Below are 23,849 nucleotides of genomic sequence, written 5' to 3'. Positions count from 1 at the left end.
GAAGCAGATACAAGTATTTCGTCACCCTATAATGTACACGAACCTTTTTGATGAAGCAACAAAGATATCAGCGAATTTGGGGCTTCATGAAATTTCTGTCTCACGCCATCGGCAGCCGACACCGCGTTTCGCTGGATCCTCACCGCACTTCCACGCCGAATGTGCCAAAGACCATTACAGATTGTTACACGTGGAGTTTATTGACTGTTTACTTGGGTGTTTGCAGAAACGGTATGATGTCCGCAACTCAAGCTTCCAAACATATTTGGAAATCGAAAATATGATAATGAAGGGCACAGCAACAAATTTAGATTTAATTTCAAAATATCCCGAATTGAATGTAACTCAACTATCTGTACAGTTGCCGATGTTTAAGCAGCACACGGGGGCAAGTTCTGTAAATGAAGCGAAGTTAGCTTATCGCGCTATAAGTTCCGAGCTACGCCAGTTATTCACGCAGGTGTTTATTTTGCTCAAACTGCTTTTGGTGTGCCCTGTCAGCTCTTGTGAATGCGAGCGAAGTTTTTCAACACTTCGGCGTCTAAAAACTTGGCTGAGAAGCACGACTACCCAGGTTCGCTTAAATCATCTAGCTGTTTGTCACGTGCATTCAGATTTACTCGATCAAGTACCGGTTGAAGAAATCACTAAAGAGTTTGTTGCTGTTTCGGAAATTCGTCGAAACATGTTTGACAACAAAACTGATTATGTGTCATAGATTTTTTCGTCTGTTATTTTGTTGTTTGTTTACAATACACAAAAATGTTAAAACTTAAAATCTGTTTTCTTTTTTCCTCCTTGCGTTTGCTGCAAAGGTTTCGAGGCAACGTATTATCTGTTGTCAAATAAAATCTGATTGGTGACGTCATGACTTCCCCAATCGAGGTGACGTCATCTACTCACAGCAGTCATAGGTCCCCCCCAATAATTTTAATTGATTTTCGCCCCTGCTGTTTTCAGTGTTTTATTTACTGTACCGGTATTTTCAAAATAGTGATCAGAAAATATTAGATTTGGCGCCAAACTTTGTAGCGCTATCTTTATTTAAAGGTGTGCGTGATAAAATGTAAAATGCCTTCCGATAGGCGTAGAGATTGTTTTATTGTGGGGAAGTCCCTTGTTGACATGGTGAAGAAAATGCTAAAAAAAGCTCTTGTTGTTTTTGATAGTTTATTGCTGGTGCATTTAAAATTCGTTCTGTACAGTGTGTGTACAACATTGGTTCATTTGGTGTTTCAGATATAGCATATTTATTTTAAAGTTAAAAATTTGATTTTTCAATAATACTTAACCCAAAGTTTGGCAATCGTGGTTTGTTACAATTGAAAATAATTTACCCAAAATAATTATGAATTCTAACCTTTTGGACGTGGATAAGGTTGATGTGAAAATATTTAAAGGTCATAAGGGCGAGGTAAGTTAAGATACAAACAGCATTGTAACCTGAGTTAAGTTGAGGTTTTTATTAATTTGATCATTAATTGATAAAAATATTGAAAATTTTTGAATCGGTTAAGTACCATGATCAGTACTACTACACTTAAAATAAATAAGTTCTTGATTCAGTGCAGAATGTAGTAAAGTACAAAATCTTTATGCATGTGTGTTACTCTTTTAGAGCATATACAATTCCAAAGCACAATTTTGTTCTTTTGTGCAGGTCAACTCATGCTCATTTACATCTGATAATGACCTTTTTGCAACTGCTTCAGATGACAAGCAAATCATCATATGGAGTGTATCAAAAAAGACACGCCTGTGTGAATTGGTTGGACACAAAGGACCAGTAAACACTTGCAAGTTTTCACACAACAACAAGATTTTAGCAAGTGGTTCTCATGATGCTACTGTGAGGTAATTAATCACATAATACCTGGTATACTGTTTTGTCATAAATGTATGCCATAATATTACACATATTGTTTTGTTTTTTGTTCTGCTCATCCATAATAATAATAATTTTTGGTACTTGATTTATTTGATTGCATTTTTGCATTATTTGAAAAGCTTTATACACTAGTTGTCATTTATAGTTTGTCATTATATATATTTTAGGTTGTGGAAAACATCAACTTCTGCATGCATGAACATATTGTTTGGTAAGTGCTGAAACATATATAATTAAACTAGTTCTCTCACATTTTAAACCTTATGCACAGGTCACACGAAAAGTGTAGAGTCAGTTTCCTTTTCTTTGGATGATTCTCAGTTATGTTCATCATCATGGGACAAAACCCTGATTGTTTGGTCTGTAGAGGTATATAAAGGCATAATACAGTGCTTTATTGATTATATCTATCGTGTTTAACAGGAATTTACTTATCATGTTGCCTTATGTTTGGTATGTAGAGGTATATAAAGGCATAATACAGTAGAGGTATATAAAGGCATAATATGTTGTATTGATTATATCTACCATGTTTAACAGGAATTTACTTATCATGTTGCCTTATGGACAGTGTTTGAAGTAATGTAGTAAAACATTAGGTGCCAGAGACTGTATGCTACATATTTTAATATTCAATGCTACATATTTTAATATTAAATTTATTTACAAAAAAAACAATTACGTATCTTTCAATTTTTAGATGACTTGATATTCTAAAGGCATTGTTAATTGTCAAGGGTATGGTTTAATGAATGAATCCTTATTTTTATTTTCTGTGCACATATACTGTTCTGATGCATGTAAAACTATAAAACAAACAAAAACCAATACTATACTATACATCATAGCATTTATTGTCAAGAAATCCTGAAACATATTACACTTGATCATAAACATTACTGCCAAGGTCGTTCAGACATTTCAAACAATCTCTGTTGTCATCATCAGTGTAGGTTGTCAATCAAGCTGTAGAACACGGTATATAAAGCACTAAGGAAAAAAAGGTAAAAGCCAGATGTGTAAAGTGACGTCACAGACGATAAAAGGGAACCGGCGTTTAGAACGGTGGCGTAGACAAATAGACACAGCTTGATTGACAACCTACACTGATGATGACAACAGAGATTGTTGAAATGTCTGAACGATGTATTCTTTATACACCACTACCTTGGCAGTAATGTTTATGATTAAATTACTTTTTAAGTCCGTGTATAGTGTTCCTAAGTATATTACACTTGCTTGATCAACTAAAAGAAAAAAATATTACAGCATTACTGACAGATACAACTACATTTTATTATTGCTCAGAATGGAGACACGCTTTATACTCTCACTGGCCATACTGATTGCGTCAAAGCGTGTACATTTTCATATGACAGTCATTTAATTGCAAGTGGTGGTTGGGACAATTCCATTCGGGTTTGGAACATAAAGCCAACAATCAAAGGTACTGCTTTAAGAAAATTGAAATAAAATATGGTGTTACAAAAGGTTAAAGCTGAGTTGAGTTTATTTTACTTGAAAACTGAAACTGTGGTTTTCAATTCTTCAATACCACGAACTTGATTTGGTATTGTAATTTCTTTTACAAAAAGATGTTTACAAAGTGCTTAGTTTACCAGGCATTATTTGTTTACAATTTCCAAAATGGGCAATTTGGTGATACTTATTTTTTTACTTGTACAGAAACTGGTGATCAAGCAAAATGGTTATTACGGAAATACAAGAAATTGAATGATGAGGTTTATGTGATAACTCTGACTGGCCACACTGGGAATGTACAAGCTGTTGCATTTTCAAAAGTCAACGTTTTGGTAAAACAAATTTAAATTTTGTCTACACTGCAATTATTCAGTTTGTTTGTTTCTATCACCTTGTTTTGTTATTTTAACAAAGATCAGTTTATTCAATACAATTTACTGGTTCTGGAGTTGAATTATTAATTAGATTGTTGACAGAAATGTTTAAACCAAATTGCTTTTATCACTTGATTGTTGTGACATTGAACAGGTGTTCGCTGTTAGTAGACCTTATTAAAGACAAGATGGTTCACACACAAAGCATATGGCTACAGTTAGGTGAAAAGGGGGCAGAATGATGCTTTAAATGTCATAGCTTGCCCACCTCTTTATAAATATTTCAATTTGAAATTATATCACCAGCTAGATTTCAATGGTATCACACTCTCATTCTTAAATATGGAATATTATTAGCTTACGAGCATAGGCGCCGAGTTTTACAAAAATGCAAGGTGGCGGGCATAAAATATAACGTTACTAATGCGAACAACCACAAGAACTCAAATTCAAAGCCAAACAAACTTTCCAAAGAATGCAACGTTCGTCAAAATCAGAAAAAAAACGTATATATGAAATAATGTTTAGTTCGCAATTGTAACACGTCGCTGTTACGCTATCACAGCTTAGCAACGTTTAAAAAATGTTTCGTCAGGTTTGACCATTTATTACAACACATTTTCACTGTACATTACAATGGCCCAACATTCACTTGCAGACAATTGTGTGTTTGCAGTCATAAACAAAGCACTAACCAAAACAGGTTGCAGTTTTAAGCCACGTTTTGTGGCTGTATCGCCAGCATGTTTGTTTATAACCAAAATTGTTCCTAATTTTCTTCATATTTGATGATATTCGGTACGATACCGCTACAAACTAACCAAAATATCCACGGTGGCCGACACCGTGCTTCACAAACCCAAGGTGGCGGCACCACACCGCCTACTCGGCACCTATGCTTACGAGTATGTATCATGTCTTGCTTTTACAGGCATCTGGTTCATTTGACAAAACAGTACGCTTGTGGAATCCTTTTAATGGTAACATGTTGAAAGTTTTCTATGGACACACTGGCTGGGTTAAAGCTGTTACTTTTTCTCTTGATTCAACAGAGCTTGCCTCCACTGCTGATGATGGCACAGTAAGTTTACTTGTGTTGTTGTCAAGTGTTGATTCAAGGCATTTGACCTTTAAAAACTTCATTAAAATTTGCACTTTCTGGTTTGGGCCCTGTAGAAAAAAAAACTACCTTTTTGTATTCTAATGTATATGGGTCATTAACTAAGTCCACTATGCAAATAGCACAGTTATTTACTTCGGCACATGCTTATTTCCAAAATTAGATAATTAATACTTACAGGTTGCTTAAAGCTTACTATTAAATGCAAGAAGTAATAAAACAGTTTCTTATGGTCTCAATTATGTGTTTACAGATACATGTATGGAACATTCTTTCTGAAAAGTGCAATAAAATTGAACAGGTCAGTAAACCACGGCCCATTAAATTTGAATGTTGGGATGAAAAAAGTTTCAATAACACACAATAAGGTTATTTTCACATTGTTAGAATTTCATTCACTACATTAACAAATCAAGTCATTTGGCTTTCTTGTGTACAGGATTATACAGATCTTGCTCAATACTGCTCCTTTTCCAAAACTGGTGGACTTCTCACATCAGGTGCAGCAGCCATTGTTTAAGCTGGTTTAAGAGCATTGTATTTTGGCATGAACAGCAGACCAAGAAGCGAAATGTAGAAACCTCAATCGAATTTTGTTTACAGTATTAAATGCTTTTTCATTTTACTGTTGGACTTTAAGTCGTATTTACCTTTGCTCACTATTATGTTAGAAAACAAAATGCATTTCTACACGTCCATGATTTTGTACTTACCTTTTACACTGTGCTGTATATTCTATTATGTTGCATTCAACCTTTTTCACTGTTGTTGACTATTTCCTTTAGTATCAAAATGTATGATGACACAAAGTTGTTTTGTTGACTGTGTTTTGCAGAACACAATTATGCACACAAAAAATATATGAAAGACTCATTTAAGTTTTACTTTAGGAATGCATATTCTTTTTCAAGCAAAATTATTAAAAGCAGATTGCAGACAAGGGTTCACAATGTACAGCAGTGTATATCTTGTCAAAAGCACAGAATAAAAAGGCAAATAAGGTAATCTGGAAGTTTAAAATAACTAGCTTTGCCAAGGTGCACTTATGACAAAAGGGGGACTGCTGAATAATTTTTGCAATGTACAACCATTTTTAGAATATCTTGTCCATCAGAATTACATATGCATGGTGTACTACATCAGCTGATTTAAGGTTTGTATGTGTAAATGAAAACTAAGAAATAGGCTTTGAAGTCCAGGTATCATAATTATATCGCTGAAGAATAAAGCAACCAAATTTGGCTATGATTGTACATTGACTTCACATTAATGATCGAAAAAGCCCTTCACTGTTATGATGTACACCCAGTAGTTTTACAAGTTTGTCACATGGTACCAATGATGAAAGAGCATCACCATCCACATTGTTGTAGGAAAGTTCAAGGTATTCCATCTGAAAAATTATAAAATATTTAATTTGGGGGGTTTGGCAGCGACAAGGGGCATCTGAATGCATTTTTCTCACGATGAGTCCACAGTTAGGATAATTTTTAATTGCTGTTGCAAAAGTCTGTTGCATCGTTTTTTTTATATGATGACAAAATTAAACTATGCACCACTCCTTTACATAAAATAAGTTTACTTTGTTGATGTCTGCCTGGGCTGCACAATCCATACACACTGGGGCTAAATCAGGCCGTAGGTTGCAACCCTGTGTTAAGCAATCACCAACATGTCTCAAATTCTGTTTACATGCTTAAGACACCAGCAACTTTTTAGTTATTATATGTTTACTCATCAACAGTTTGTAAATTTTTTTGCCCACTGGGGAGGGACAATAAGATGTTGAAAACTTTGTTGAAAAAAAATTCCTTAGATATTGTAATCACAAATGTATGGCATACTCGAATCTTACCTGGCATTGTCTAGTTACAATAGCTGCAGCAATTTGTTGTATTCCTTTGCTACCTATTTGTGTGGCTCCAAGATCCAGTGAGACAACTTTGTGAATGCATTTCGAAAAAGCAATTCCTCCATGTGTTCCTATTGGGTTGCAGGAAAGATCTAAAAATGTCATCTGCAGAAAAAAACAGTTTTGTTACAGTCTCTGGTGACTCATTATCAAATAACATCCCGAACACAGGCTGGATGGAAAATACTGACTTCTATGTTGAGATGGTTTTGCAGAGTAAAACCTTTATAGTATTATGGTGTGTCTAAACACAGCCAACTACTTTTTGGGAACATTATTATTTGCACCTAAAATATATTTATTTTTGTCTTGTTTTACTGTTGTTTACCCTGACTTTGAGCATAATCAATTTCTTTGCAATTGCAACTGCTCCATCACTTCCAATTGCACATTGATGTAGACTCAAAGATTGTATATGAGAAATGCATTGAGCAAGATACTTTGCACCTTTACTATAAATTGGATTTTTGTTTAAGGCCAATCGCTGTATCTGAAAAAAAAAACAGTACAGTGATTGGTTGCATTACTGAATTGCACCCTCGTTTGCATTGTCTGCTTCTGCAAGAGAATAAAACACCAACCGGTATTGTAAGCTTCTTGATGCCTTTTGACAAAATTTTGATTTCTGCTACCCCAATATCACAATTTTTCAAAGACAATTCCTGCAAGTTCTTCAGGCACAACGTAATGCCCCTAGTTGCACTGATGGTGAAGGAATTTCCACTTAGAAAAATTTCTTCCATCTTAATTATACAAATCATATTTTATCAACACTTTCCAAATTATAGACTAAAGCCGAAAACGAGTAATGCAAGGCTACACTAACACAATACAGATATCATTTTTAACAGTCAAGACATGCCTATTTTTACAACTTGTTTGTGAATTAAGTTGAATAACAGGGTATAAAAAGAATTTAGTAGTTAATATGGGAAAAGTAATATTGCAGCCCTATTGGTAAAAAGACAATCTACACTAGTCTAAAAAATGAAGCAAAACACTGATTGTTGCAAAAGGTCTGAAAGTCTTAAAGTAAATACACATATTGCTTACTGGGAATGGTAACTTTTTGACAGCATCAGCAATAAGAAGTAATTCATGCTCAACCAGGTTACACAAGCCTAGAGATAACCTCTTTAGACTAGGAAGGCTTTTGGAAAGTGCTACTGCACTTTGGATATCAATATTGTTTGCTCCCAATGAACATTTTCCCATCTAAAATTTCAGGAAAAATTCTTGAGTTGAACAGTGTCCATTCACTCGAGTACACCACAGAGTAACATAGCCTTAACATGGTTACAGTGGATTATTTGCAACCATAATGGGACAAATGAAACTTACAACATGTTTTAATATGACAGTACAGCTAATGCATTTCCACAGTATTGTCAAGAAGAACCAAACACAAAACTAATTTTTTTTTCAATTGACAAACATGAGTTCCTAGGATTTGAGCAGACTTGTATTACATAAAAAATTTATTACAACCCAAACGAGCTGTCTGCAACTTTTACATCTTGGCTGATGGTAATAATTTTTCTACATTCCTTAATATCTAAATAACAATTCCTTTGTACACTACTTACTGGTTGTTTTAGTAAGCAGATTTGGTTAGCAATTGCTGTGATCCCAGGTCCACAAATCCCACAAAAACAAACATCCAGGCGTAAAATATGGCGCAGGCAGGAAGACAGCATAATGGCCCCTTCATCACCAAGGCTGTTACAGCTTAGACACAGCAAGTCCATCTAAAAAAGACATTTAAATGTATGCACTGATATAAGCACTAGTATTTTGCAATATTAGTTGTTATTCAATCACAGAATAGGTTAGTTTCAACACTGGTGTCTCTCAATTTTGTCTTGGCTTGTTAATGTAAGTTGGAGCTAATTACCATCCCATAATTTCATGTTGTTTGAATTTTGTTCAAAAATGATTATGTTACGAATGTACTTAAAAATCAGTACTTCGTTAAAAGTATTTTTCAGTCAAATCAGGCACAAACATGATTCATCCGAGAAAATAAAGTTACTCATTGCAGTTAACACAAAGGGACAAAAATGTTTTACTTACTGGTTTCTTTGACAGCTTTAGATGTTTGACAATTTCTGCTAGACCAACAAGTCCTAAGCCACAAGCTGAAAGCTTTAGACTCTCCACTTGCACAATACGTTGTGCAACCATAGCACACCCCTCATCTCCAAATCTGTTACCAGTCAAGTTCAATTTCCTCAGCTAAATTAAAACAAAACGAAGTAAAAAAGACGCAAGTTTGTCTCTAAACAGTCTCGAAACAAAAAATACACATTTCATACACTTTAGGTAAACTACAAAGTATGGAGTGAAATCTAAGCCATCAATGGGTATTTTTTTAACAACGTTTATACTATTCGTGCGATACTCAGGAATGTTAGAGTAACTCTTTACCATTGCTCCAGATTCTTTCCACTTTTCACAGAATATTTTGATACCAGCTTTCCCAATGCAGCAGTTTTTCAATACGATTGATTTTACGAAGTTCAAGCAGTAGGCGACAGAAATAATCCCGTCATCGCGAATCCCATTTTCGGAGAAGTTGATTTCACTGATCTGAAAAATGAAATACCTTCGTCTACCTTCTAATGTATAGGGTAATTCCCTCACAAAAAAAACCTGTGCTATAGAAATGTTTTCGTTTTTAATAGTTTATTAATAAATGTGTTTCACGTTTTCAGTTTAATTGATTTCAGTCTAATGATAATAATGTGCTACTATTTTAGCGACATATACACCGGAATAAATTAAAACACTATACCTGCAATTTGCAGCTGGTAATTTGTCTCGTCAGGCTCATAATGCTGTCTCCATAGCTTCTGCATCTGCTGCAGTTTAAGTCATGTCTTCTAGAAGATGCTTTTAGTAAGCGGGTAAGATTAGAGCTGTCTCCTGGCAAAAGTGCACCTCGAAGGCGAAGCTCGTCTGGAAAATGTTGCGTTATCTTTCTTGCGAAGATCTCGCTGTTTCTTTCGTTCACCCAGACGCACACTTGTAGACAGTTTTTGAATCTATGGCGGGATGAAATTAATGCCACAGTCCACGCTTCAAGTTCATTTGCCTTCCATTGCCACAAGTCAGTTGAACAAGCTCCGATTACAGGCTGCAACTGCGAGAAGAGTTTTTTGTCGCAAAGTCCGAACATAAATCTGCTGACCACTTCGTATCGCGGTTGTGTCAAGTTGCGTAAGTGCCAAGTGAAGTTTTCCTTTGATGAAATTAGCATAATGTAAACGGCTGTAAAGAACTCCTGCCAAACAAGATGCGAAAAGTAGCTTCGTTTGTCACCAGACAAGATATGCAAATTTAAATTCACCGACTTTGTAACTGAAGTGTTTAGAAACGCTCGGATTGTGTTACAAGAAATTCCTGATGCAGAAAAATTTGCCTCTTGAAAGTATATTTGATGGTTTTCAAAGCCTGTCCATGCTAGATGCGAAAGCTTGTCAAGTTCACAGGGTTTACCTTTTAAGTGATCACTTCTGGCGTACTGTCCACACGTAAAAACAAGAACTCCTGTCAACGATTGATTTACCATTCCATTGTCGCTGTTCAACAAATAATTTGCAGTCAGGATAAAGTTGACAGGGACGTAACAATACGCGAAGACCTGTTCGTTTTCCTTCAATCTTTTTTTAATGGAAGGGTAGGTCGAACCACAAATCTGGCGACCAAGATCATCTTGTGCCACATCATTTAGTCCCAGTATTTGGACAATGCAAAGTGGTCGTGAGTCTGGTGGTAGGTTATACAGTTGACCCGGACGGGATGTGACTATCTTTTTAGCCTTAGGTAGTAGGTTTCCACCCAAAAGGTTCATAAGGAAGGTCCATGGGTTTGAACGGCTAAAAAGACCGACGTGGCTTACAGACTCGCCAAAGTTGTCGACTGCAGCTTCGTCCAAACCGTCGATAGCAATTACAACGTGTGGGTCGTTATTGATCATAGAGAGCAAAGATTTGTCAGACTCTGTTGAGTGTTCCCAGTTAGGAAGACAGCTAGACAGAAGACATTCCAATAGATTGCATTCGTTTGAAAAGTTCATAGCCCGCACAAAAATCAGAATGAGAAAAGATACCTGCGCCACAATTTGACCATTTATAATGCTTTTTACCCATTTTTTTAGAGATGTAGTTTTTCCTATTCCTGCCTGTCCAACCACACCTACAGTATTTCCACGTCTTTCGACAAACTGTTCAATGGCTGCCTTAGAGGAACACTTAACGTTGGCTTCCCGAGAAGCCTTATTTCGTGCGATCTCAAACATCTTATCAGCTGTTATTTCATCTTGTGCTTTCTGTCGAACTTCTGCTATATTGGATCTGTGGTGAAGGTTGCTGCTTTCTTTGGCCAATTCCTCGTCAGGTCTCTGTGGCTTTCGCGTCATAGTCAACGTCACGGGCTTTATCGCTTGACTAATTTCGATCGGTGAGGTCATATTGTCACAGGCAATCTGTGCCGAGTTGGTGAGCATGGTTTTCATTTTTTCGGCTGCAATAATTTAATAGTTGAAAGTAGTTGAATTCATGACAATAGAATTATCTTGGTTATAAACGGTTTAAGTTAAAATAAATTTTATTTTTTAAACACAGCGATAAACATTTATCTTAACAACCATGTCTAAGCATTATCAGCTAGTCTTAAAAGTTACTTTACACACAACATGTTTCTTAAGCTCTGTTACTTTCCGAACATTTTAGTAGCCTACACATTTTTTGCACTATTTCAAACCTATTTTCGTAGATAGTACAAACACTCTCACTCATATGTGAACTTACCTTTTTCGACAATTTTTGATTTTGTATCGGCAGAAACTTGGTTATTACTTGTGTCAGCTTGATAAAAATGCTGATGAAAGTGCTGATGTAGTTCTCCAGCCAAAATGACGTGGTCAGCATGGTCAAGGGTAACATCAGTTTCCATGATAAACAATATCCTATAATCGCTGTAGATAATCAACAAACGTTCATTTGCCAAATTGTACAAATCAAACAAATCGGCCTTGATTTATTTTAAGTTGTTACAAAACAAACACACCATAACTCAATTACTGGCACACTCGCATACCTGCATTTCGCAGAAAACCACAGTCAGTTAACTTAATAGTGTTTATAGACTGCTTGGTTGCAGACCGATAGCTTATAATATAGTCATATCCGGTTCGGCAGGGCTTGCTCCAACACCAATGACATGTAACACGATTTTTCCAACGTTAGTTGAATAACCTCACAACAAACCACGCTATAGATTTCAAAACAAACCACGTCAACGTTAGTTGAATAACCTCACAACAAACCACGCTAGAGACTATAGATTGATCAGTATTCAAGATTTGACGTTTTTCTAAAATTGAAAACAATATCAACACTAAACAAACGGCGTTTAACGTTACCAACACATGTGTTATTTGAACAATACATAAGTAAATACATCACTAACACATTTGTATCTGATATCTTACAGGGACCACCTTTTTTAAGGGTTTTCTGACATTAAAACCATGACTGACTGAACTCAAACTACGAGTCGTTCTTGGGGCACAGTCTGTTTGCTATTAAGCAGAAAACAGTTTAACGGCTAATGAGACTGCTCTTGGTTGCATCAATGAGACGGGTTCTTTGTTTATTCAGTAGGTTCAAAGGGTAAATTAACGTTTAAATAAAATTTGAAATTGTTCCAAATTCGTAGAAGGAATTCTCCCATAATCTTGGCTAATAAAGCAACAACAAAATTTTAACAACAAATAGCTACAGAACTACACACACGTATTGACATTCAGTACAAATTTCAAGTAAACCAAAGAGAAAGCAGTAACTTATTTGTCAAACCTATTGTTATTGGGTAATGTTAGCAGAGTAAAGCCAAGACAAATACTTGGTCGTTTATAAATTTAAAAATTATGTTTTGGAATTCTATATCGCTTCGTACACTTCAGGCATTTTTTTGAAACAGGTGAAAGTGAGAATAATTCCAGCAGCTATGACAACAGCTCCGACGACAGACAATAACGCAAAGTACGTTATGTTGTCGGCTGCATCCAGTCTGTTTCCATCACTCACATCTGTTACAAATAAATGCAAAAAAATAAAATGCTTGTAGGAAAAACAAACGTGACTTTTAGAATAACATTACCAAATGTTACGAAAAAATCGACAATACTAGCAATTATTCTCAAATTATTTAAATGTTTGCTGTAGTTTTTTCGTGCAAAGAAATCCGTTAAGGTTTTACTTTGGTGTGGACTAGCTGCTCTGGACGGTGTATTGTTGGCGTTTTGTCCAATAGCGCCTCTGAGCGGTTGTTTCAATAATTCAATATAACTACAAAAAACGAAAAAGTTGTACCTTTGCATGGTCCGCCATGGTCACAATCCTTTCTCTCCAACTTCGAAAAATAAATTGGGCCGCAAGAAAGTCGCCTGTACTGATTCAGATTAACATAACGGCGTTTTCTGTTGCATATCTAAAAAAATATTGCCTCCAGAAATTACCTAATGAAAGATACGTGAATAATTTACCAAAAGAGTAAATACGTAAAGCGTAAACTGAGCATTGACGACCAAAATATATTTGCCACACCAAAAAATTATATTAATATGTTAGATTAGAATAAGATAAGGAAATCCCGGTTAGTTTTTCCGTCATGTTTTTTATGAGATCCCTTTTCACTTTCGCAACATTTTACCGGCGGAGTGCAATCTCCAGTTGAGTTCTGGCAAACACTGATGTCGCAGTGGACATAGATTGATTGTTCGGTGAATTTTGTCCACACGAAGATCTGAAACTTGAAAGTGCCGTAGTTGGGTTGGTAGTTTCGAATAACTTGTCTCGTTGTAGGATCCTCGTTGCCGCTGGATCATGCACAACTTAAAACGAAAATAAATGCCTTTTTACCGTTTAAGAGGGTTCAAATAAAGATTGATTACATTATTATTAATGAAGTAGTGTAAACTCAAAACAGCATCGAGCCAATAAATGATAAGCTGCAGACAGTGCACCAGAGTTGCAAGCGGGTCCGAAATCTGAACCCGAACCCGAACCCGGCCCGAACCCGGCCCGAACCCGGCCCGAACCCGGCCCGATGCCCGGCCCGAACCCGAAACGTTTTTGCGAAGCCCGTTTAGGCCCGAAATTTTGATTGACAGGCCTATCCACGAAAGCCTTGCGACAAAGGATGAGAAAGAAAAAAGAGATAGATAACAAACACAATGAACAATAGTCGACAATGGGGTAAACCAGTGGTTCCCCACCTTTTTTGTTACATTCCTCCCTTCGCCCATTTTCGAACTATTCATTCCTCCCAAAATACAACATAAAAAATTATAGCAATTTATTTCACATTACAACTCAATGCGAAATTTGCTCTTGTTTGCGCTCTGAAAGTAGTTGTATACGCGGCGCAGTTTGTGACAGTACACTTAGGCTACAGCTAAAATCTACACAAGACAATGATACGTAACTAAGAATCTAGTTTCATTACATACACTGTTACATCGCCATTATACATGTTATTATGTTTTCTGTGTTTCCCGCCAGTAGCCTTGATTTCTGTGTATGACGCAGTGTTGTGCAACCTGATACATTGTCTGTCACACTATCGGTGATTGTGATGTCACAACTTTGGCATTGTTAATTGGTATCACGTCTTGTAAGTGAGGTCGCCTCGTGTTTACTAGTGACTGGAACTTACAGCGTCTGCATGCGTTATTTTAACTGGTCAGTTATGTTTGTCTTTCGTGTAACGAACGGGAAAATTATGCTGTTTAAAAGCTGAATCGTCCAATGTGTGACTTGTACATTTAGTGACAGACGTGAATTCTGCGGTCGTCCAACCCCGTGTTATTCTGAACCGAACTGTATTATTCCGGTAAGCCTTATTGCTTAAAGTTTTGCTGTCTGTCACTAGTGTGATTAAGTGATGTTTATATGTGATGTTATTTGATGCTGTGTTTACAGACCTTCTACTGATCGCTTGCATTTAAACGACTCCAGTCCTTTAATAGTTTGGTAAGCGTAAAGTTCATTGAAATTCTCCTTCTGTTGCCTTGTCTTAATTTGAACATTTTTGTAGAAACCGCCTTTTGACCCCCGAGAGAGATCGGTCGCATTGGCTAGTGTAGCCATTCAACGGCACTCCAGTTTGTTGGGAGTAACAAGGCAAAAACCCTCTAAAGACACCCCTTGGGTGGTCACTATTTGGTCCCAGAGATAGTTCGTCAGCTACGAACGAGACGGACGTCCGATGCATGAGAGTGGCCAAGGTTATGCACCAACAGGAAAGGAAAGGCAGATATAGCGACAGGAAACCAGTTCTCGGTGCGCCCACATTTGGCAAGGATCGAATCACTCTGGATTCAACAAAAAGGTTTGTCAAGCACCGCGATAAAAGTTCAAAACTTCCGTTGTCACGGAAGGTTCGTGCAGAAACGCTGCCAGCTGGCCGGCGATGGCTGGCAAAGCGATGCCTCACCTAGTCTGTGTGGCCGATCTCTCGTCACCAGCTGCACTGATGAGACCTTATAGGCCGAAACAGTGTGAACTGTCTGCAGCTTATTGTAAACTTGTTTCACTATCAGTTTGCAAGTATAGTCTTTCGTCAGACAAAAACGGCGTTTTGAATTTAAAAGTTGGCCAACCACTTCTGTTAAATGTTTCTAAGTGCATGCCAAATTAACCCTCAAAATTAAAGCTGACTCAAAACACTTTTAACTCTACCACTACCCTTAAAACCAAACCTTCCGGTGATGATAGGATACATAGGCATTCCAGATGGGTCAGAGGCATGTGTTGCCCAACATTCTTCCATCTGTGAAAAACAACAGTTGATGCTTCAAACTTACAGCATCATGTAGAAGGTCTCACAATGTTAAGTCAGAATTCTTATCCCAACCTGCACGATAAGTTCATCCACTGCGTCCGGAACCTCATCAAGAGTTACTTTTGCAAAGACAAAGTCGGGCACAGTAACATATGCATCAGCAACCAAAGGAACAGAAAAACTGTCGTTGCCGAAAAGTTGAAGAGAAACGTCAAATTCACCAGATATTGGATCCGCTGCAGTTCCCACCTCTCTGCAAACATTTCATTTTGTTCTAAAGTTTTTAGCAGCAACGAAGATACGATCTAAACGTTTATTACTGATTACTTTTAGCAACATAATTTGATTGACATTATTATTGGTTGTCACAAGTTTGCACCTCGACATGCTGTGCAGCGTGGTATAGGTGGGCTAAAAACTGAGGCCAGGATCCACCCCTAATCCGGCCTAAACCTGAAAGCACGAGGTAAAGCTACTAACACAGGAACTCACAACACAGGCCTGCTAATTTCCGGTAGGCGTCGCAACGGAAATACTTTAAATGCTGTTTGGAAAAAAATTCTGACGGTTAGGGATATTAGGGTTGGTCTTAGGTTTCATAATAATGTTAACAATAAACTAATCTAAAAACCCAGTTCTTTATGCTAAATTTAGTTTCTAACAATATCCCGGTCTCATTGTTAATTTAAAAAACTGCGCTCTCTACGCCACCCATCAGTATTTAGAAAACCATTGGTAATGTGAGTTCATGTGTTAGTAATTCCACCAAAGTACGAGCCCAAAACTCGGTTAAAACCCGAATTTTTGTTAAAGCAAAACCCGAAGTAGGTCTGATACGCGTATTTAGGGTAAAACTACGACACGAATGCAGACTTGAACAACTAGATAATTCTAGTTATCCAATTCGTCAAATTAGAGCAAAATGGCGGTAATTCTAATTCCAATCTAATTTAGACATACCGAGTAAGCTCTAATTCTAATTCTAGTCTAATTCACAATTTTCCCCAAAACGCTAGTTTGTCCAACAGCATTTTTAGGCATGTGATACAAGTATGCGTTTTATGTCCAAAGCGAACATAGCTATGTCACCAACAAGGCCAACCCACATCATTGAAACATGGAAACGAGTTTTAACCACGCTGAATTATATAGTTCAAAACGTGTAAATCGTGGAGTTTAAATTTGAAATGTACTACAGTTGATTGGTTTTAAGTCGAATTCTAGTTCGAATTCTAGTTTAATTTATGTTTTTTTTTTGAGAAAGTGGTAATTCTAATTCTGAATTAATTTGTAAAAACTGGGATGCTCTAATTTTAATTCTAATCTAATTTGAAAAAACGAAAAAAAATCTAGTTGGCCAAGTCTGCACAAATGTGACCTGTTTTAAAATCGGGCCCGAATTAAGCCGGTGTTATTAAAACTGAAACCAATACCCTCCCCGAACCTGGCCGAAACCAGGGCTGAAACTGAAAAACCACGCCTGACTTACACGTCTAGTATCATTTTAACAAACCGACTACTTTTGCACAATAGGTAATAACCAACAGTAGTGTTTAATGGGTTTCGAATGAGGGTAATTATTGAAAAGGTAATGCAATATACAACTTACTGGATCTGTGGCTTCACATTTACGGAGTTCACTTGTTGTGTTGCGTTGAATGTGCATGTGATGTTCATGTAGTAACGAATATAACGTTGTATGGGAAGGCTTGCATCTATTGCTTTTAGATTCCAAATGGTGTAGATAAATGTCATTTTTCCGGAAGAGGACTTAAAAAGAGCATTATAATTGTAGTTTGACAAAAGCGTTTTGCTGGATCCACAACAAACGAATGCGTCTAATCATTCAACATGTTTGATGCTGCTTTGCACGCCTTTAATATTATGCATAGGGCTGTTATCAAATATAGGTTTTAAATTTTTTAAATAATCAAATATTTTTTTCCCTTTCAAATCAAATAATCAAATAATTCAAATAATTTAGAATACCGGATACATCAGACCCAAAGTCATGATTAAATAAGCATAGTTAAAATTACTAAACGAATTCCGTAAGCTCTTAGTCATTAAACCCAGGCTACATCCTTTTTTCTGTTTAAAATAATCAAATTACTACAGAAAGAGACAAGCTTCAATCATTCTCCGTAATTTGGCAAAACCATTTGTACATATTCCGTGTGTACGCTATTACAACAGCTTTTTCTTGGATACTTGCTGAATTGAATTCTGATCTATACCATGTTAATCACTTGCTTGAAAAACTTTAATTATTTGTGGGTGTAACTAATACCGGAATGAACTGTAAATTGTCATGCTTTTTTGTCCAACATGTTTGGGGGAATGGGTATTAAGCATTAATATAAGGCTGAAAACATATGTTTAAGTGCTTCTGTGTAACCGCAATTTCCTAAAAAAGTCCTCAATGTGTTTAAATAAATTGATTTTGTACGTATATTGAGGTGTACTGCATAGTAAAAAATTATTTGATTATTAGAAATGAGTAAAAAATTGTTTGATAAATTTTCAAATAATTACAAATTTCAAATAATCAAATAATTATTTGTTTAATAACAGCCCTAATTATGCACTAGATGACTAGACGGTGTGATTAGTGGTACAGAAGAAGTTCGATTTTTAATGGTTATGTTACTGCGCCACAGTACCATGTCTTGTTTTGGGGTAGCCTATGTTAAAGGGGATTTTGTTAAACTGCAAAACAAGTTATTGTGTTTTGTTACCACATATCAAAAGCTAATCTGCACACCTCCACTGTGGCTGGACATTCGCTTATGTTGAAATTAAAGCTTGGACTAGAACTTGCGACTCTGCACTTCGGATCTACACCCATGACGTCAAGAACCGATTCCGTTGAAATGTAAAGCACGTCACCGAGTGTTGCATTTAGGTCCTTCAAGTGGGATGGACCGAGTCTGAAATGTCAATGCGTTTGATTTCACATTTGGTGTTTATTAATAGTTCACTTATAGACTAGAGATCTTACAGAAAGCAGAATGGTAAACTAAATACTGTAACACTGCAAACGCGTTGACAAGTAATATTGCAACTACGGAAGTAATTAAGTCACACAAATTGAAGTCAATTACAGTTGACAAATGTGCAAAACAATTTGAATCATTTTGTTATATAACACCACTTACTCGAACAGTATTTGTTGTTGACTGCAGTGAATGAGTGGACCTGCAAACAAGAAATATCCTAAAACATTGTGAAAAAGCAATTGTCTACTTACTGAATCTTGATCCTTTTTGACAAGTAAGGACTGTTGATTTTTAGTTAATTGATCAGGAACCATAGATTTTACTATTTAAAGGAAACTTCGTCTTACCTCCTCCAATAGTAGCTGATATATTGTAATCCGTCGGCAATACTGTAATGTGAAGAATGGTAAAGCCTGTATCTTGGACTGTTGTGGATAGTTGGTCAAATATAGTTGGAGTCAAAACATTGCCAACATACTCCGCATCTTGCGACAAGTCATTTGGCTTGATTTAAAAACAGAAATGCGAACAAAGTTGGTAAAGTCTTAATTTGAATGGTTCAAGCTCACAATAAGAGAAAATTACGTGGTATTAACGGACTGAGGTCAATTACCTATACTTGAAGCCTTGCTTTTCTAAAACAAAGCACATAATCAAGTAAATTGTGGCAAATGTCTAACAAAGGGCACCTAACAAAGTGTAGGCCTAATTCTTTTGACTAAAGGAGACTTACCACCAATATGCCAGAAGCGGGTAAAGCAAGCGGCATAAAATCCAAGGTGTAATTCCTAGAGAACGAGTTTGTGACAGTCCACCAACAAATGTATAGGTCGCCATTGGCAGCAGGATCAGGGCTAAAATAAGTTACTGGGAGGTCGTCTGCCGTATAGGTTTTACTACAATCTCCCCCTGAAACAGAAAGCATCCAATGACAATACCATGGTGTAAATTTTCAAAAGGTTTCCGTGAGGTTTGGCACAAACAATTTTGACGTTTTGTTAAAGTCGGCAACGCATTACATTACGGTGTTGTAATTTTTACCACTTTTAGAGGCATTGCATCTTTGGCAATTTTGGCATAATAACTTCTAACCAAGCTATCTAACATATTTCTCCTTTTTCGTAAAATTCTGTGAAAATTCATCGTTTTTTCTTTCGTTTATTGTAACTTATAACGATAAAAACTTGCCAAGCAACCATTTCTACGACAGAAAAAGTTTAAAGTTCACTAGTATAGCTTAGCGTACGTTAGCACGGTGGTAAACTAAAGGGCCTCTTAGTTGACAAATATTGAAAGATGAAAGTAGTAGAGCGATCCTGAGACAGATGGCATTCAAAGTAAACTTGATCGGCAAATTCGATATATCCAGTTGTATGACCGTTACCAGTCAATACACCAATAATTGGAGCATTATTGTTGAACCCGCCGTAAAACTACAAGGCGTGTAATACATTATACATTTCTTAAAAACAATCGACTTATATACACCCGTATGACCAGATTGATTTATAGCCATCCAATGTTTGTTACTCAAACACAACACAACCAATTGGTGTAGCGTCTCACTCACGCTTTGCGGGATTAAACCAGATTTATTAATGTTGCTGTCCAATACGAAACACACCATCAGCACACGCTAGGTAGAATAACCATGCACACAACGGTTCATGCAACAGACGACACACGATGGTAACCGGCACATTATAAAACACTACATCCCTCCCCTTTTACTTTAAACATCACAACAACGAAATTAAAACACATGTGCATAACAATGCTACACAAAATCACGAAACCGCATTGGCGTTATAATTTGTCGTCCAGAGCGACTTCGCGTTCCATTTGTCACATCAGAATTTGGGGATGAGGCTTCCACATCGACCAATGGTGGTACATGGGGAACATCCTCTGATATACTTTCGTCATTGACATACTTTCGCAGAAATGATGAATTTCTTTTCATTTCCACCCCCTCCTTGTTCTGAATTGTAACTTCACCACTTTCTTCACCGACAACTTTTTTAGGTTCCGGATCAAATTTTGTAGAAAGCTTGTTGGTTTTGGGCTGCTTCACCAAAACTTGATCACCAACTTTTATTCCGGAGGAAATTGCTCTTCTTTTCTCATCAGTGTATAGTTTTCCTTTCAACTTGTTGCTCCAGTCTCTGTCATGAAACTCTTCTTCAGTCACATTTGGTTCTTGACAAAGCTACGGAAGCTTTGTGCGCATTTCACGACCAAACATTAAATAATATGGAGAAGCTCCAGTTGTTGACTGTGGTGTTGATCTGTACGCCATTAAAAATTTGTTAATCTCAGCCTTCCAATCTTTGTGTTCCAAATGAGCCACACGAATTGCCTTCATTAGAGTTCTGTTCTGTCTCTCCACTTCCCCATTAGCTTGAGGCCAAAGTGGAGTTGTATTAACATGTTCAACACCATTTTCTTTCAGAAAATCTTCAAATTCTTTAGAAATGAACTGTGGACCATTATCAGTCCGAAGTGAGTAAGGCATACCGAATCGCGCAAATATTTTGCTTAGCGCTTGTATTACACAGGAACTTGTAATTGACCTCATAATCACTACTTCATAGAACCTGCTATAATAATCCACCAACACCAATATGTTGTCTCCACTTGGTAAAGGTCCCAGTAGGCTATATCAGCTGCACAATCCTGCCATGGTTGACTTGGAGGTAGAACTCTTGCAATTGGTTCTGGCCTGCTGTACTCACTAGTTACTTGGCATCCATGACACTTCTTACACAGGGTTTCTGCATCTCTATCCATCTTTGGCCACCAAACTTTACAACGAAGCCTGTTCTTTGTTTTCACAATACCCTGGTGTCCCTCATGAGCAAGTTTTAACACAGCTTGGCGCAAACTACCTGGAATTACAAGTCGAGTGCCTCTAAGTATCAGGTTTCCATATATACTGAGTTCATTTTTCACATGTAGGTAGCTTGGATTCACACATTTTGACCAATCACCTGTTTTCACACAATGTCTGACCATTCTTAGTTCTTCATCATTTTCAGATTCTCTTTCCACTTCTTTTGATGACATAGCAACAGGTGTACTGTATTCCACAACTTGACCAATGAAGTCCTCAGAAACACTGTTGTCAATACAGCATGCTAAATTAAGTCTTGACAATGCATCGGCAATATTAGTTTTGCCTGGTCTGTAAACAACTTTAAAATCATACCCTTGCAGTCTCAGCACCCAACGTTCAATACGTGCTGGAGGTTTAGATGACTTTGAGTAAATAAACTGAAGTGGTTTATGGTCAGTCTCTAATTCAAACTTCTTTCCAAACAGGTACAAATTAAACCTCTCACAAGCCCAAACTAGAGCCAATGCCTCTCGTTCTGTTTGGCTGTATCTTCTTTCAACATCAGTAAGACTCCTTGATGCATAAGATATAACTCTCCATTGACCACATTGCCACTGAGTCAGAACTGCACCCAATCCGTATGGAGAAGCATCTGCAATTACTCTTGTTGTGCAGTCATTACGAAAATAGGCAAGTGTATCTGCTTTCACAATTAAATCCTTCAGTCTTACAAATGCAATGTCCTGGGCCTTGCCCCATGTAAACTTGACAGTTTTCTTTGTTAAATCCAAAATGGGTCTTGCAATTGAAGATAAATTGGGAATAAACCTTGCAGAATACTGCACCAATCCTATAAAAGATCTTGCTTCACTGGCAGTTTTGGGAGGTTGAGCATTCTTGATTGCTGCTATTTTCTCTTCACTTGGATTAATCCCTTGCTTGCTCAAACCATGTCCAAAAAAGGTAAGTTTAGCCATACGAAATTTGCACTTTTTAGCATTCAGTGTCAGACCACACTGAGACATTTTATCCAACACAGCAAACAACCTCTGATCATGCTCTTTCCTTGTACGCCCATGTATAATCACATCATCTGCAATGTTTGCAGTTCCTTGACATCCTTTCAAAACATCCCATATAATCTTCTGGTATTTCTCTGGGGCAGAGTTTAGACCAAACATTAGTCTAGTATACCTGTACAATCCCTTGTGTGTATTAAATGTAGTGATATGCCTGCTGTGTTCATCAAGTAAAATTTGATGAAATCCCCACTTTAAGTCCAATTTACTGAAAACAGTACTTCCGTTAAGCTCATAAAGCAACTCTTCCACTGTGGGTATTGGATGTCTTTTCCTCACGATAGCTGTATTAGCCTGTCGCATATCCACACACACTCTAATGTCACCATCAGGTTTAGGAATAACCACCAATGGAGAAATCCAACCAGTAGGCCCTTCAGGTGCTTCTTCGATTATCCCCTCCTTCAACAGCTCTTCAAGTTTTAATTCCACTTTTTCTCTCAGCTGAAATGGAATTCTTCTCACAGGCTGTGCCACAGGTTGAACTTTATCATTGATGTGCAACTTTAACTTGTAGTCTTTCAACAGACCAATTCCAGAAAACAGTTTTGGATATCTGGACAAAACATCATCATACACAGAGTTCACACAACTTGGCCCCAAGTGTAGTAATCCTAACACTTCTGCAGTACGCTTTCCCAACAAGGTGTGACCTTTTCTTTCTGTAACAATGAAATCTGCCTTGCACTCATGAAGACTGTCTTTGGACTTCACCTGAGCTGTAAAAGTGCCCAAGGTAGCAAGAGGCCCTTTACTTCCATATGCATACAGGGTCTTTGCAGACTTTCTGGTTTCTGCTTTAATTTTCTGCTTCTTCAGCCATTCCCATGTATCCTTGTCAACAATATTTGCTGATGCCCCTGAATCAACCAAAATATTTGGCAATGTAACACCACCAATTACCAGTGTCACTGTATAAAACTCTGTTAAAGGTTTCAGACCAAAAACAAAACCATCACCATCTTCCTCTCTATTCCATTTTGAACAGTGTTATTATTCGATCGCCTTCCCAATGGACGATGTCCCTCTTCACCATTATATTTTGATGGCTTGAAACCATTGGACCAACACTTTAATTTGAAGTGTCCCACTCTACCACATTTAGCACAAGCTTTTCTTCTAGCTGGACATATCATATCTTTCTTAAAATGTCCCTTTTGGCCACAAGCAAAACAGGTTTTTCCCTCTTTTCTTGATGTCGAAGCAACCTGACGTTTTCCAGACTTTTCAATGTAGTTGACTGCCTGGCTTCCCTCCATCACTTTTGCTTGGGAATTCACAGCTTCAAATGCTTTGGACATTGACAAGA

The 23,849-nt window shown here is 37.1% G+C and overlaps 2 protein-coding genes across 2 annotated transcripts; one reads left to right on the top strand and one right to left on the bottom strand.

The window, feature by feature from the left end:
- Nucleotides 1-1,221: 1,221 nt before the first annotated feature.
- On the top strand, nt 1,222-5,635 carry LOC145238559 (uncharacterized). Its single transcript, XM_080101767.1, has 9 exons — nt 1,222-1,414; nt 1,661-1,854; nt 2,056-2,099; nt 2,160-2,257; nt 3,197-3,335; nt 3,575-3,702; nt 4,676-4,825; nt 5,118-5,165; nt 5,304-5,635. Exons 1-9 carry the CDS (start codon nt 1,349-1,351, stop codon nt 5,382-5,384), a joined length of 948 nt encoding a protein of 315 aa, XP_079957893.1. The 5' UTR covers nt 1,222-1,348; the 3' UTR covers nt 5,385-5,635.
- Nucleotides 5,636-5,674: 39 nt separating this feature from the next.
- On the bottom strand, nt 5,675-11,748 carry LOC145238551 (NACHT, LRR and PYD domains-containing protein 12-like). The gene is made up of 10 exons (XM_080101758.1): nt 11,588-11,748; nt 9,571-11,300; nt 9,204-9,365; nt 8,850-9,011; nt 8,363-8,524; nt 7,830-7,991; nt 7,358-7,519; nt 7,105-7,266; nt 6,720-6,881; nt 5,675-6,257 (listed from the first exon to the last, which is right to left on the bottom strand). Exons 1-10 carry the CDS (start codon nt 11,730-11,732, stop codon nt 6,126-6,128), a joined length of 3,141 nt encoding a protein of 1,046 aa, XP_079957884.1. The 5' UTR covers nt 11,733-11,748; the 3' UTR covers nt 5,675-6,125.
- Nucleotides 11,749-23,849: the final 12,101 nt, after the last annotated feature.

The sequence above is a fragment of the Phallusia mammillata genome, chromosome 1, assembly GCF_965637545.1.
Source record: "Phallusia mammillata chromosome 1, kaPhaMamm4.hap1.1, whole genome shotgun sequence".
NCBI classification, from domain to species: Eukaryota; Metazoa; Chordata; class Ascidiacea; order Phlebobranchia; family Ascidiidae; genus Phallusia; species Phallusia mammillata.
This window is presented reverse-complemented; position numbering and strand designations above follow the sequence as displayed.